The sequence below is a fragment of the Macadamia integrifolia genome, chromosome 8 (genome assembly GCF_013358625.1).
Source record: "Macadamia integrifolia cultivar HAES 741 chromosome 8, SCU_Mint_v3, whole genome shotgun sequence".
Taxonomy (NCBI): domain Eukaryota; kingdom Viridiplantae; phylum Streptophyta; class Magnoliopsida; order Proteales; family Proteaceae; genus Macadamia; species Macadamia integrifolia.
Window position 1 is genome coordinate 12620354 of NC_056564.1, and position 15269 is coordinate 12635622.

Consider the following 15269-nt stretch of genomic DNA (forward strand, 5'->3'; position numbering starts at 1 on the left):
CCATTCAACTTTCACTGAAAGCAGTGAATAGCACTAAACACCCTGTGTGAGTGGCCCAAGGTGTGCCTAGTAGGAGTCGAACTTAGGACGTTTAAGTTTACGGCTCGTACCAAGTTTGTTGCTCACCAACTGCGCTACCCCCTTGTGTTAATTATTATAATAACTTATAACCTTAGTATACATCAAAATTTGACCATGTGCTAATTAAACTCCCTAATAAATATAGAAATAACTCCAACTAATAATTTTATTTAGTCTCTAATACATCATATATAGGGAAACTTGATAATTAAAATTGGGCTTAGGCTTTGTGGGGATAAATTAAAAGGCCTTGGGGATATTGATGTTGAAGTTAATTCTATATTTGTGGTGGCTCACCCTTCTAGTTTGTACGCCTATATTTTTTTAGATGCAGGATCCTGTTCTAGAATATGGATCCTCTTAGGCCTAACACTGCCTACAATGTGACCACTCATTTAACTTGATGAAATGGAAAGATGTCAGCCATCGAGCATTATTGTTAATGGGTTTGGTCGCTGTCAACTGTAATGTGGTAGACTATGGTGGGCTGGAACGATGGTGAAGATTTTTCAAGTTTTAGCCTAAATGTGCATGTCACTATGGTGGAGTCTTGGTGTTCATCCTTTACCAATTAGCCTGTGTGTGTGTGTGGGGTTAATCAAGGTGTTTGGATAGTTTACACTACTTCGATTAATTCTCAGGGAGACTAGCATAGTAACCCACTACACGGTTTCACTTAAATAGTAAATGCACAGATAAAGAATTGAATCTGAAACCATGCGCCTATCCATGTAATTCCCAATTCTCCCTAGCCATCTGGGTAGGCCAAGAAGAGAGAACACTAAAGATATATTTTTTTTTTCCAATAGAAAGCTGAGTTCAATCCAATGACAGGTAGAAGTCATTCCCATCAGTGAAGTGAAGTAGAGATCATTTGCATCATGGATCCCATTATCTATGAACTGTGCATAATTTACAGCATTTAATTAATTTTGTTTTAAATTTATTTATGATTCACTGAACACAGTCAAGATCCATCTCAGTTGGATTTTTTTAATTTCACATGTAGCTAAGAGGAAGGCAAAACCTATCCCCAATATGCATAAAATCAATCTACCAATGATTGATGTATGGCATAAAACCAAGTCAAAGTTAGGATCAAGTTAACCCTTCACCTCTTAATGGGATTTGGGATTCTTAGTAATGGTAACTCCCAATAAGGACAAACATTTTCTTTAATAACTCTCTAATCTATTGCTCTTTTGACTCCTAATTCGTATTATTATTGTTGTCCGAGTTTCTAACTCAGGCATCGGAAGTTCCCTTAACAGTTTGCTCTCGATCCTCTTTCTTACCCAGTTCTTGATTTTTGGTGTGCATGTCACCCGCTGGGTGTGACAATTCAGATTCAAGTGGTGACATATACAAATCTAATGAATAGAGATAACTCATTGTAAGATGGAATTACTAAAAAATCGAACACATTTTATATTCTGGTTCAGTAAATTAGAGGGACTGAATTAAGCATTGTAATAAATAAATAAATAAACAGTGGGAATGGGAGAGAGGGTTAGGATTGAATTGCTATTTTGGAGAGAGAGAGAGAGATAGCGTTGCTTAGTAAAAAAAATTAAGGAAAAATGACTATACGGGAATGTAGGGGTTGTGTTACTGTTAGAATTTCAAATGTAACTGCAAGCGTACGGATCAATATAGTTACGGGTCGAACATAGGGAGAACAGCTACTTTATTTTTTGCTTCTTTTAATAATGCGAAAGTGAATTAATTAATGGTTGTAATCTAATTCTAACTACCGTCCTAAACATATGTATCTAAAATAATGTCTTAACCATTCGTCATCTATGAATTTAAATACACAATCCAAGCAATTAAAAATAAATAAATAAATAAGTGAAAACAAACAACCCACGAAATTAAAAAGCAATGAAAGAAAAAAAAAATGCTGAAATTTAAAATAAAAACAATAAAATGATGATTCTATGGCTAGGACAGACAAAGCCACACATACACTAGTCATGAATCTTGGGGAAAAGGGAAAACAATAATGTAATGACTGAAATTAAAATCCTAAATTCAAAAAGAAATGATAGTCAGAAGAGGAAATGAGAGGGGGGAGAGAAGACTATTAAAGAAGCCTACCTACCTGAATCAGTGCTTGAACTTGAAAGCTTGGGAATTTGAGATACTGTCAACCCTAAAACTAGATCTGGAATTAACCAAATCTGAAATTTTTAGGCCTGGAGAAAACAAATCTTGAAAAAAAAAAACTGAACTTGAAAAAAAGAGATGTTCCACGGCCCGTGATCTTGTCACCTAGATCTAAGCCTAAAACTATAACTTTAAAAATTACAACTCAATTGTAGAAATCATAAACATAAAAGGCTGAATAAAAATAAAAGAGTGCTTGCATTAATTGAAATAAAAAGCTATTACAAAAGTGATTAAAACAAAATAAAGAAGAACTAAAACTAAAGAGAGTGAGAGAGGGAGAGAGAGAAGAGAACTAAGCATAAATTAGAAAATAAGCTAAGGGGAATAATAATTCTAGGAGAGGGGAGGAATGGGCTTTTATAAGGCTTTGGTCTTGCCTCCTTCATTCTATAAGTCTTCTTTAAGAAAAGAAAGAAAATTAAATTAAATTAAATCTTAGTAAAAATCCTCATTCTCTGAGATATTGTGTGAGGAAAGTAGAATCTGTTTCTAAAATTAGCAAATTCTATTCCTTCCCTGTAATATTAACCAATATCTTGCAATCTTGACTAAATTAGAAAGGAATCTCTACATGGCATCTTCAAGATTTTGTGAGGTGGCAAGGAGAAAGAATAATCTTCAGGATTTTGTAGGAGAGAGGATGTGGTACCAATGAGTGGGTCCCACATTTGGACAAGTTAGTTCAAACTTAGACTAGTTCTTGATTCATTTTAAGCATTTTCTCTTGTAGACTTGGAAACTAAAAAAAAAAAAAAAAAATAAGAAAAATAGATGTACTACTATCCAAAGTGGGGCAAAGTGTACATTTATATCCCTAAGATTTCACACATAATTGTGCTCATTAGTTACCTCTCATGAAATGTGGAAATACTCCCCTACTGATGCCTCCCGTTGTGCTCCCATTGGCCCTTGTGTTGATACAAGAGTTACACTCCCGATCAAGAACTCTTCTCCATTTTTTCATTTTGAATTGATATATTTTAACAAATAAGTAAATAAACACTCAATGGATATTGGTGTTAAAAATAGTAAACAAGACTCGAGATAAATTGGAAGAAGTTCCCTAGATAGGGTATAATGAAATGATGTATGTATTATGTATGTAATTAGGTAATTTTCTTTTGTTTCTGTCGATCACGTACAAAATTACTGATGAATTAATTAAGAAAGAAAAACACCAAAAAGCAGATAAAGAAAGTTTGGCGAGTGGGGACACACACCTCACATTATTAAATCTAAGTTGACTTTATAAAGCATTATTATATTCTGGCCTTATGTCTCAGATTCCCTGTTCTTTTTGGTTCTATAAAAACCAACCTCCACCCACCACCCACCACCCAGCGTTATAAAATGATGATCAAATTGCAGAACCGAGCAAACCTTTGATTTGATTTGATTAATTTCATGGAGCATAGGGCTTTGCTTCGATTTCTTATACTCTTTCTGGGCTTCTCCTATGTTGTTTCCTCCTTACCAATTCCTCAATCTTCAGGTAAGATCAATATATTACTAATTCCATGGATTTCTGTTGCTACCTGTAGAGTTTCTTCTCTCTGTTCTATTGATATTCCTTTTCCATCTTCATATGACTAAATATCTAGAATGATTTATATATGGTTTCACAGCTTTCCTCAAGTCAGGTTATGAAGAGTACACACCAATCCAAGAATTTATGGAGCAGGTATTCCCCCCACACACCCCCCCCCCCAAAAAAAAAAAAAGAAAAGAAAAAAACCCCACCCTTGTCCTTCCTTTTTCTCTTGATCTTTGTGTCCGTACAGATGTGGATGGTTTTGTAGTAAAGTTGTTTATAATATGATGCAGGGTTTAATGGATGAGAGGAACTATGGTGGAAAAGGGTTAGAGTTGGATGAGGCAATTATAAGAGGTAGAATGGATATTGAAACCAATGACTACCCAGGAACTGGAGCAAACAACAACCATGATCCTAGGTCTCCTGGAAGAAGTTGAATTTGAATTTTTTTATACATGGGTCAACATAAGCAAGCAGAGATGTAATCTTAGTTGCTAGTATAGGGTTTGGCTTGTTAGAGTGCTCTCTCTCTCTCTCTCTCTCTCTCTCTTCTCTTCTCTGTAACATAAACTCTGATCCTTTTGTATATTAAACATGGTTTCTTATTCTTCCCAGTCTAAATCTTCCCACCCACATGGTTTTACTACAGATAAATAATCAGTAGGATGTGGGTTTTGTAGTTTCATGAGTTGCTGATAATTTCACAGTGCATTTACACTGAACTTGATATGAAACCTAATTCTGGGGATTAGGGAAGAGTGGAAGGAGAATCACTTCTTACAGTAGTGAGACCCAGTCCAGATGCACTTGGAAAGGGTTGGGCTAGGGTCTGGACTGGACTGGGTTAAAATATTATATAGTACGGTCTAGCCAATGGGTCAAACAACTCAAACTAGGTCAACCTTTTGTCATGTAACCAACAAACCTTGGGTCTTGATCACCCAGATCCTCTCAAGCACAGTGCGGTGCAGTGAACATTTTACGATTAGGAATCTCTTGGGGTGCGTGTTTGAATGTCCCCAACTAGATGCTTGATCTCACCTCACCCCATCCCATGCTGGAGAGGATCAGGATCCCACTCTTGATTTTCTGGATAAATTCATATTTTTAGAAATTACTTGGACTCTTAAGGGAAACAAAAAATTTCTAGGTTGCTTGGAAGTAAAATGGTGAGAAAAAAATGAAGTTCTGATTTTTCTTTCCTATTAACTATTTTCTTACTTTACTAAAAGGACCCAGTTTTATGCACAATAGTGCTTTTCAACCGTTGAATAAGGATGGGGTTAAAAGTGTAATAATACATACCCCTTTAGGATGTATGAGATTGGGTTCTTAATATAATTCTGAATTATTTTCTCCCAAAGATGCAATCCTTCTTCCAAGGGATCAAAGAACATTCTCTAGCTCATGCATCAGACACAGCCCCCTTGAAATGACCACTCTATCCCCTACAAAATGAAAAATCCAGCCCTTATGCCCCTATGTGCACTCTCATTGACCCCACTTTGGTGCATGCCCATGCAGCCTGGTAGTTATCTTATATATAGTCTTCACCTAACATTTATATATAGTTCTCTTAAGGTTGTCTATCACTCTATTAGGTGGGTACTATCTTTAGACTTGACCTTATTTTCCAACCACTTAACCAATGGGAATTGGGAACTGACCGAAAATACAATTTAAAAAAAAAAAAAAAGAATAAGAAGCTTAAATCTTGGTAAATCACATATAAAACCCCATATTATTAAATTAAACTTCATTGGTTTAAGACTTAAAGGGTCACTTTATTGCTAATTAAGCAATCCTGTTGGATGTAAACCGTACACCTAAAAAAGAATATTAAAATCAATGAGGAAGATCTGATTCTTGGCCAATCACATATCGATGAATTGATATAGGTAAAAAGTAAAACAGTAAAATGGTGTTTTCTTAAGGGTATTTCTGTCTGATCCAGGTCGATCCAATCTTATTTCTCGAACCATGCTTGTGGGTGGTTGTTGCAAGCTTAGCCGGGTTGGTTTTCCACCATTATGTCAAGGACTCAAGGGTTGATTTGGCCATTCCAATAGTGAGATCCAGTGGACCCACTGCTGGTTTAACCAGATTAAAATTTTACTGCCAATTGACCCTACCACCTAATGGGAATCTAACCCTTAGATTTGGTTCCTATTTGGAGGAGATATTCTCCCTCTTAGATAGGTGATTCAGCCAAAGTTTGTCCTACATCAGTGCCATTGATCTGCTGATATCATGGTTCCCAAATTTTTGGGACTCTTCCTAATTCTGAATCATTACACAGTTCACAATCTGACTATTGGATCATCCTCAAATTTTGGGATTATATGATACTGTAAAAAGGCCCTACTGAACCTGAATTTCATCTACATCAGTTGGTTAATCTTTCTGAAAAAAGAAAGAACAGGTATATTAAAGATTAACATATTTACATCAACACTAATAGTGTTCCTTTGTCTCTGAGTTCTAACCATCTGTGCCAACCTATGAGCTATGGAAATATAATGTCTCTCCTAATATAGAACAACTAAAAAATAAAGGGTATCAATGATAAGAGTATAAAACACCAATCCCTAACACTTTTTCAATCTAATGCAATCAAATAAATTATTCAAATGAATTTTCAACAAATTGTGAAACATCCTTTCATCAATCACCTATAAAGTAAAAGAAATGCAAAAATGCAAGGAACATTGGAACATGATAGGTACAAGGAACAACTTTTATGGTACCTGCATCACAGCTGGTAAGAGTAAAAGCCAGGGTGCTAGTTGAAATGAGCCTCCAGTCAAATCAAGATATAAACATACAAGGAGTTGGGTTCCACATCAATAATCATCATATCCGTGATTATTATCATAACCATACCCATCCTCCTCATTTCCATAATAGTCATCACCATAAGCCGAAACATCATTGTCCACCGCATCTGACTCAAGTTCTTTCTCACCTGATTCTCTGCCAATTTTCTGCTGATAGACATAGACATCACTGTCTGGATCCGATCCAACGCGTTTTTTCTTGGTGACCTCCGGAGCCGCCTACCATGGATCCATGTTAACTCAAATGAGATATAAAATATAATCAAAATATAAAATAGAAACTCAAACAGAAAATTGTGCCTGTGATATACGGAATCTCCACCAAATCCCAGCAGCAGAAGCAAAGCAGAACTTCTGATGAAACAAACAATTGGCAAACTAGTTACAAATACCATTCGCTAGCTTCCAGAACTCCTTCCCCTCACTGCCTTTCTTCTGGGAATATGATACAGATTCCTTCATGCATGACATCAATATGTTCCATGTGTCTCAGCACACTTCTTCCTAATACAGGCCAATGGCTCTGTGGGTAACCACTTGGATTGCTAGAATCCAAGGTGACACTCCAGAAGCAGTATCCATATTATTTTAAGCGTCCTAGCAGTGCTGATACCGCAGTTTGCAGGCTTGCACAAATTATTTAACAGTCCAAAATAAGCTTTTGTAATGATCATCCGGTATCAAAGGGAAGTACCATATCCAAGTTGGGTCCATCCTGGAAGGCAATTTGTTGAACACTTCCTCTTTCTAAATGTCCCATGTGTCCACATGTATAAAGACAGAAACTCATTCCGACACTGTGTATTATGGGTATAAGTTTAGCTCAACATGTTCCTACTCGGACATTTCATTTTTATCCTAAATTTCCCATTGAAATTTAAATGGATTCAAATTAGTGTGGGTGAAAGCTACGACAATGAAGTGTTCCGGCCTAAAGTGCAAACTCTGATTAGAGAATAATCTTAGATGGAAAAGAAAATAAAAAAGGCTCTAATTCCAGAGTTCTGGCATTACCCGTAGAGAACCTACTATGTGAAAAATCTTTCCACGAATATGGCAGATTTCATTCCATTATGGAGGATATGTGGTTTGACTGGTCATCTGCTTTTCATGTTCTTTCTCGTTTTATTCCATTTTTGTCCAGACATTTAAACCATGACTCTTTTCCTACAGGAGAGGGGGCTTTCCTTGTGGTGGCTGATGTGGCCCAATGATGGGTGTTACTCATCAACAGAGTTGCAGGAAGTCCCTGATGCAGAAGTATTATCATGGCTGGACCGACATGAGCCGACCTAGAAACATAGACCTAGATAAACCAGAACCCAACCAGGCTTTTGGTCTGATAATGGTTTGTAGGGGATTTAATTAGTTATTTGGGGTTAATTCTGTAATTTGACTTATGAATAGCTAGCTAATGTAGGAAATTGTAAAATTACCAATCATTCTCATGTTTGGGAATTCTTCATCTGAGTGGGCCCATAGAGACCCAAAAGCAAGGTTTCATGACCCGGAGTTGCATTAGTCCCTTAAGGGTTACTTTATCTTTTAAAGCTAATTAAATGGCCTTGTTCTCACATGTACAGAAATAGAGTATATGCTAATCTAACCAAGACAAGTATATATGTTTTTATGCAGACAGATACATACATATGAATGTACACATGCATGCATGCATGTATATGACATGTTAGAGAGAGAGATAGTGGGGCACTATAAAACTAAAAGGTGAAGATGAACATACAGAATCAGCAAACAACTTCTCCAGCGCGTCATAGTTGATTTTTGAACTTAGTCTCTGTCAAAGAACAAATTGATCTCAGTAAAGGAGATCAGTGTTCAGCATGCAGAAACAAGATATAAAGCATTCAAAATCATTAACAATAGAAAAGGCAAACAACTGGCAGAATATTGGAGTATGAGCCATGTGAATGCCACAACCCTCCTCACTATAAATCATTTCTATAAAAGAAATCTACATCACATTTAGAACTGACTTTTCTCCAGCATACCTTCTTACTTAGCATTTCACGGTTGGCTTCAGCAGCAGTTTGAGTTGGAGTTCCATTCTTGGCATTTGCTGCATGTTTTTGTTTCCTCACCTGCAAGAAGCAATTAAAACAAAAATATGTGAAGGGTGAGACAGCATAAAGTATAATAAGCCCAAAAAAAAAGGTGATGGTAGATCAAACAGGTGGCAGAGCAGGACAGAAATTTAAGATCTGTCAGAAAAAACCCAGAAATATGCAATGGAAAAATGTCAACATTATCCATTTAATAATAACAGATGTTGAAAAATTGACATACAGGCAAAACATCCTGGCAGCAGGGGTGGAACCAGAATTTTCTTTTCTCTTCTTTCCAAAAGGGGGGGGGGGGGGGGGGGGGGGAGGATAGTAGTCATCCAACCATGTTGCCATACACCACATGAAATCTTCCAACTAATTCCTATCAAAAATAATTTTTTCAAGTTAAAGACATGCATCCCTTACAGAACTGCACAACTACCAGCCCATTCATGCAGATAACTAATGGTTTAGAATATCACTCGATGCTTGTAAAATCAAATGTCCACTTCTTATCAGGTGACAACATTTTAAAACAAATTTTGGGATTCACTATAACTGAAATACAAACTACAGCAGTATAATCATACAGCAATAATACATAAGCCTGATCAACTACCTTTCTTGATTTTGCCACAGCTGCAGTAGTCGCAGCAGCAAGTTCCTGTGCATTGAAGAAGTCTTCTGAACAATTCTGTAAAACAGCGGATCAAAGAACAGGCTTTACTTTATCCCTTATGGATAGTCAGGGGTAAATATACAACAGAAAAGAAGAGCAATGATAGGACGGCAGGGCCCCCAATTGCGTTTCACCACATTTTATGGTTTTCCAAAGAACTTCTCATTACACAATGCCCATATAATTGGGGTTCCTTTAGGTGGCTGATCCTGTGTTCCCCATTACACTTGTCTAAAAGAAATTGACTGAGAAAACAGTTACCATCCAACATTTGGTAGATTTTGAAATCTCGGTACCTACACAACTCATCAGTTGGTAGCTCACATTTATGACATAGAGCCACTATCTTACAACCACCCTTCTTGCCATTGGATAACTACAACGGTGGTTACTCACCCAATAACATTGGATGTTAAGAGACTTGGAGATAGGATCATCATCATTAAACTGGTGCTTGGGGATGAGATTGTTAGCATAGTTTGCGCTTACGCACCCCAAGTAGGGCTTGATGACAGGGTTAAAGTACAATTCTGGGAACACATGGATGAAATGATGCAGAGTCTCGGTCCGAGGGAGAAAGTTATTATTGGTGGGGATCTTAATGGCCATGTGGGTAAGGAGCGTAGAGGATACGAAGAGGTGCATGGAAGATACGGAGTCGGGGAGAGGAACATAGAGGGGACCTCAGTGTTGGACTTTGCAATGGCATATGACCTCTGCATTACAAATACTTTCTTCGAGAAAAAAGAAGCACACTTAGTTACTTATAAGAGTGGATTGCACACAAGCCAGATTGATTTCTTTATGACTAAAAGACCCGACATAATGCTTTGTAAAGATTGTAAGGTTATTCCGGGAGAGTGTTACCGCAAGTTGACAAAATCGAAGTTAAGAGAGGCCATGCGAAGGATGAATATAGTGCGAACGACGGGTCCCGATGAAATTCCAATCAAAGTTTGGAAGAGCTTGGGAGGACGTGGGGTGGCTTGGTTGACTAAGCTGTTCAACATGATCTTGAGTACAAAGTCTATGCCGAATGAGTGGAGGAGAAGCATTGTGGTTCCGATTTATAAGAACAAAGGGGACGTCCAAAACTGTAATAACTATAGGGGCACAAAGCTTATGAGCCACACCATGAAGCTATGGGAAAAGGTTATTGAAACCCACCTAAGAAAGAAAACCAAAGAATCGGAGAACCAATTCGGTTTCATGCCAGGGAGATCAACAACAGAAGCCATTTACCTTCTAAGGAGGTTTATGGAAGTCTTTAGAGCCCACACAAAGGATCTACATATGGTCTTTATTGATCTAGAGAAAGCATATGATAGAGTCCCGAGAGAACTAATTTGGCATATCCTTCAGAAGAGGGGTCAAACTAACTATGTGGATATAATTAAGGACATGTACGAGGGAGCGGTGACGAGTGTGAAAATGAGAGACGGGCAATGTAACGAATTCCCGATCACTATTGGGTTACATCAAGGACTCTAAGCCCCTATCTGTTTGCACTCATTATGGATGACCTAACCAGGCACATCCAAGACTCAGTCCCGTGGTGTATGCTATTTGTGGATGATATTGTGCTGATAGATGAAACTATGAATGAAATTAATACTAAACTGGAGCTATAGAGATCAAACTTTGAATCAAGAGGTTTTAGGTTAAGTAGAACGAAAACAGAATATATGATGTGCCCCTTCAGTCAATTTAGAAGAGGGGAGTGGTGAAGCTTGGGGAACAGGAACTACCTCGGAGGGACTGTTTTAAATACTTGGGGTCTATCATTGACAAACAGAGGGACATAGATGATGATATTGCTCATAGGATTAAAGTGGGGTGGATGAAGTGGAGAAGCGTGTTGGGAGTATTATATGACAAAAGAATACCCATTAAACTCAAGGGAAAATTTTACCGGACAGTTATACGACCGACTATGATGTATGGAGCAGAATGTTGAGCAGCTAAGAAGAGTAATGTGAACAAACTGAGCATAGCTGAAATGAGAATGTTGAGAGGTATGTGTGGGAAGACCAGGATAGATAAGGTAAGGAATGAGAATATTAGATATGATGTGAGGGTTGCACCGATCCAGGACAAATTCCGCGAGAGCCGATTGAGGTGGTATGGCCATGTCCAACGGAGACTAATGGAGGCTCCAATACGGAAGAGTGACCAGATTTATTGGGAAGGCACTAGAAAAAAGTAAGGGTAGACCTAAGATGACTATTAACGAGGTAGTACGAAAAGATACGAAAAGATATGCAACTTGTAGGGCTCAATTCTAGTATGACTTCGGAAAGAGTTTTGTGGAGGACAAGGACCCGTGTTGCTGACCCCCTTTAAGGGATGTGTCCCTGATGTGTATCTATATTCTACGTTACCCTCTAAACTTATTCCCCATATTTTTCTCCTTTTAACCTATCTTCTATGAATAATTTAGCTTCATTACTTTCTACTATTTTACAACATTGGATCCATGTAGCCGACCCCATTCAGTTGGGATAAGGTTATGTTTGTTGTTGTAGAGAGAGAGAAACAACAAACTCAGCCTTATCCCAACTTAATGGGTCAGCTACAAGGATACATGCAAAACAAAGTAGGGGAAACTGAGGTCCAAATACAAAAGGAGAAATGAAGAAAATAAGAAAAGGAAAAGATAAAGATCATGGCATAGAGATGAAAGATGGACAATGAAAGTAAGAGGAAAGAGGCACAAATGACCCAAAATGGTGCCTACGTGGATCAAACCTCGCCAAGGCAACCAAGGCCAAAAATCCAACATAGATGAGTTGTTCACAACCAAGGCGAGGGCTGAGTTGTAAAAAAAACTAGGTGACTGCAGGCCTTGGGACCTAGGCAAGGCCTTAACTACGTGGGACACAGCATTTTAGTTGGGCTTCGACCCATATATATTGTAGTCGTAATTTACGTCAAGGACTAGATTCTTATCAGTCATAGACTCATCCATCTATTTACAATCTATTCATTTCCCCTTTTCTCAATACAATATTTGTTATTTGTCAAGACCGGGGAGAGGGGCAATAAAAGAAGAATGAATCATATACCTCAAGATACTCGCTGTTCATTTTTTCCCAGATGATCTTTTTATAGCGTTTCTCCTCCTCATTGTGAAGGTAACCACCAACCTATGCAGCATTAAAAAAAATAAGGGTATAAACCCACCAAATTAAACAGAAACAGAAGGGTTGGGGAGGAGACATAATATGAAAAACATGCATGGAAGTACAGAGACAATGAAAAAATGGATATAAAAACACAAGAGCATCCATGGATGCAACTTTTAGATCAGAAACCTTCTCATTGAGGAAAGCTACACCTAGGATTTGGAATAATTAAATGAGCAGAGCTAGCTTCATTATGCTGTTGATATTTTCAGGGGAAAAAAGGACAACAATAAAATGACTACATCTCACAGGATGACTAGACCAATGAATCCTAAGGACGGAAAAAACGTATCTAGGATACCCCTGAATACCTTTTTCACTATTTGATTTGATCAGGTAAGCTACCCACGATGTAATCACTCCTTGGATAAAAAAAATTTACTAAGAGGAAATATGGGAGATTGTGGGAATTGAACACTAAAAACAATATCCCAAGGCCATTGTGATTATTGAAGATTGTATTGATAATTGGATTTTTCCGCCAAAGATAAACATAGACATGCAGCAAATAGCCATACCTCAATATCATCAATATCAGATAAGCTTTCGGATTCATCACCTACTACATTATCCATATTCTCATTTCCATGTGATTGACAAGAACCACCCTGATCAACAAAGTGATACTCAGCAGCAGCCCCTGAAACAAGACATCTTCCCGAATAAGTTTTCGGCATCCATACAATATAACAATGAAAGATTAGAAATTATGTCATGACATATTTTTTTTACTTAGGAAAAGACTTGCACACTCACCATAGTCGATCCTGTCATTTTCAATCATATCTGATATTCTTCTCTTACAGGTTCCTCTCCTTTCTCAAACTGATAAAATGGAAAATAAGAAAATGGCAAATACAATAAAAAAACAACCAGATAAACAAAAGGAAAGCATAATAGCAAGTAACAAAACCAGTGATGTATCTTTAAGAACCTTAAATCAATGAGTACATACATTTTATCCATGCTCCTCTTACATGCAGGATGATGTGTGGCATGAAGCAGGGAAGTTCTTCAGGAAAGGAAAGCTCCCTAAGGAGATAACCCCTATCAACATTACATTTGGTTCTTAAAGGTGAACGCACAAATCCAATCCGTGAGTTTCAGCCTATTTCAGTTTGTAGCATTTTCTATTAGGCTTATTCTACGGTTATCGCAAACCAGTTGAAGGTGGTAATCCCAGCCTTGTCAATGAAGAACAGGACGATTTTATCAAGGACAGAAGAATCCAAGAACATATGTTGTTGCACCATTACCTTCTCCTCCATTAGATCACCTGGATCAGGGGATTGTGGTGATGGCTATCTAAGAAGATGACCATGTGAACAAAGCCCTGAGGGGGTTAGATTATCATGCATTTTGTGGGTCGGATGCAGCATTGCCTCCTGAATCCAGTGTTTTCAGTGATGATCAATGTGAAAGCCAAAAGGGTATTTTGAAGGTAAAAATGGCTTATAAAACGGAAACCCAATGTCATTTGTCCTCAATCTCGTGAACTAAACTCGAACACATGGTGGGCACCGGGCATATTGGATTAATTGAAGACATGGCACATGAAAATAAAGTAACTTTTCCATACCTACATGGGTTGATGACAACTGACTTGACTAATTAGCTATCTAGATCAGCTGAAAGCCAAATCAGCAATAAACTACCAAACCCAGATCTTGCATTGCCAAATAATTACCTTGGGAGTAAAAGGTGTTGGCCACAAGCTTGCCTAACGGGAAGAATAGCTTTCTTGAAGATCAGGAAGATTTGGCACTTACATTTAATAATCTGCAGCTAAAAAGTTTGCTCCTGGTGAAATGAATGCTATTCATCCGGTGAATAAGAGGAAACAGGAGCACATATTCTATTGAATTGTATTATTGGTGGAAAGTGTGGGACTATTACTAGGGTATGTCTAGGGTTTGCTGAACATGGCCGAGGGAAGTGAAGCACGAATGTATGTACTCCGGTGTGGATCAAGTCCTCGTGTGAGAATCATACCCGTATCGTGTTTGATCCACAGTTGGATTCCATTGAAAATAAAAACTAATTAAAAAAAGAGAGAGATTAAGTGAAGTCTTAAGTGTCGATCAAATACGGTAAGAGAATGATTCTTATACGAGTACCTGATTCGGACTCGTATGTACTCATCGATTGTAGAATGCCAAATCGTCTTGTCCATGTGGCAAAAAAGGTAGTGGACCTATGAGAATGGGTTCCAAGTTCCACCAATCAGTGTGTAGAAAAAATGGATAATTTTGCTGTTGTGCCTAACATGTGTCATTCTCTCCCCTCTCCCTTCGGAAAGAACTCCCTTGTCATTTTGTGTTCAACCTTTGTGATTGATATATGCTTGTAACTTATCGAAAGTTGGGCATGATGCCAACTTTCTCCCCATAAATAATATAGGAATAATTGTGAAAGAGAAAAAATGCAATCCGCTTGCATTACCCCACGCTCAAACACAGCAGGGCACCGAAATGACCTTGCTTACCCCTGCCCTACCATGTGCTAAAAATGCTCTTACACTCCCTCTATTGGTTAACAAGTTGGCGTGTGCATGCACCAAGCATATTTTTTTTTTTTTCTTTTCTCAACTTGTAAATAGGCCAAAGTTGTTTTAGATGGACCACGTGATAAGCTTATCAGAGTGACTTATCAATTTTATACATGTGGTGGGATGATATGGCTAAAATTTTTATTCCTATTAGGATCACTATCTAGCTA

At 37.8% G+C, this 15269-nt stretch overlaps 2 protein-coding genes across 5 annotated transcripts; one reads left to right on the top strand and one right to left on the bottom strand.

The window, feature by feature from the left end:
• Window positions 1–3559: 3559 nt before the first annotated feature.
• Window positions 3560–4401, top strand: LOC122087611. The gene is made up of 3 exons (XM_042656806.1): window positions 3560–3745; window positions 3879–3934; window positions 4078–4401. Exons 1-3 carry the CDS (start codon window positions 3658–3660, stop codon window positions 4222–4224), a joined length of 291 nt encoding a protein of 96 aa, XP_042512740.1. The 5' UTR covers window positions 3560–3657; the 3' UTR covers window positions 4225–4401.
• A 1962-nt stretch (window positions 4402–6363) lies between these two features.
• Window positions 6364–14558, bottom strand: LOC122085626 (transcription factor IIIB 90 kDa subunit-like). 4 transcript variants are annotated; one of them, XM_042654119.1, is made up of 8 exons: window positions 14321–14558; window positions 13308–13376; window positions 13070–13191; window positions 12432–12512; window positions 9307–9381; window positions 8634–8723; window positions 8366–8419; window positions 6364–6843 (listed from the first exon to the last, which is right to left on the bottom strand). In XM_042654119.1, exons 2-8 carry the CDS (start codon window positions 13333–13335, stop codon window positions 6631–6633), a joined length of 663 nt encoding a protein of 220 aa, XP_042510053.1. In that variant the 5' UTR covers window positions 13336–13376; window positions 14321–14558; the 3' UTR covers window positions 6364–6630. The 4 variants fall into 4 exon arrangements, with proteins under 4 accessions (XP_042510053.1, XP_042510052.1, XP_042510054.1 ...); XM_042654118.1 differs by having other exon boundaries at window positions 14239–14558; XM_042654120.1 differs by lacking the exon at window positions 14321–14558 and adding an exon at window positions 13808–14127.
• Window positions 14559–15269: the final 711 nt, after the last annotated feature.

Coding starts and splice junctions, on each gene's coding strand:
- LOC122085626 (XM_042654119.1), bottom strand. CDS start 13,335: ATGATTGAAAATGACAGGATCGACTATG. Junction 8,724..9,306: donor CTGTGGCAAAATCAAGAAAG/GTAGTTGATCAG, acceptor TGCTTCTTGCAG/GTGAGGAAACAAAAACATGC. Junction 6,844..8,365: donor AGAAGTTGTTTGCTGATTCT/GTATGTTCATCT, acceptor GATCCATGGTAG/GCGGCTCCGGAGGTCACCAA.
- LOC122087611 (XM_042656806.1), top strand. CDS start 3,658: ATGGAGCATAGGGCTTTGCTTCGATTTCTTATACTCTTTCTGGGCTTC. Junction 3,746..3,878: donor ACCAATTCCTCAATCTTCAG/GTAAGATCAATA, acceptor ATGGTTTCACAG/CTTTCCTCAAGTCAGGTTAT. Junction 3,935..4,077: donor TCCAAGAATTTATGGAGCAG/GTATTCCCCCCA, acceptor AATATGATGCAG/GGTTTAATGGATGAGAGGAA.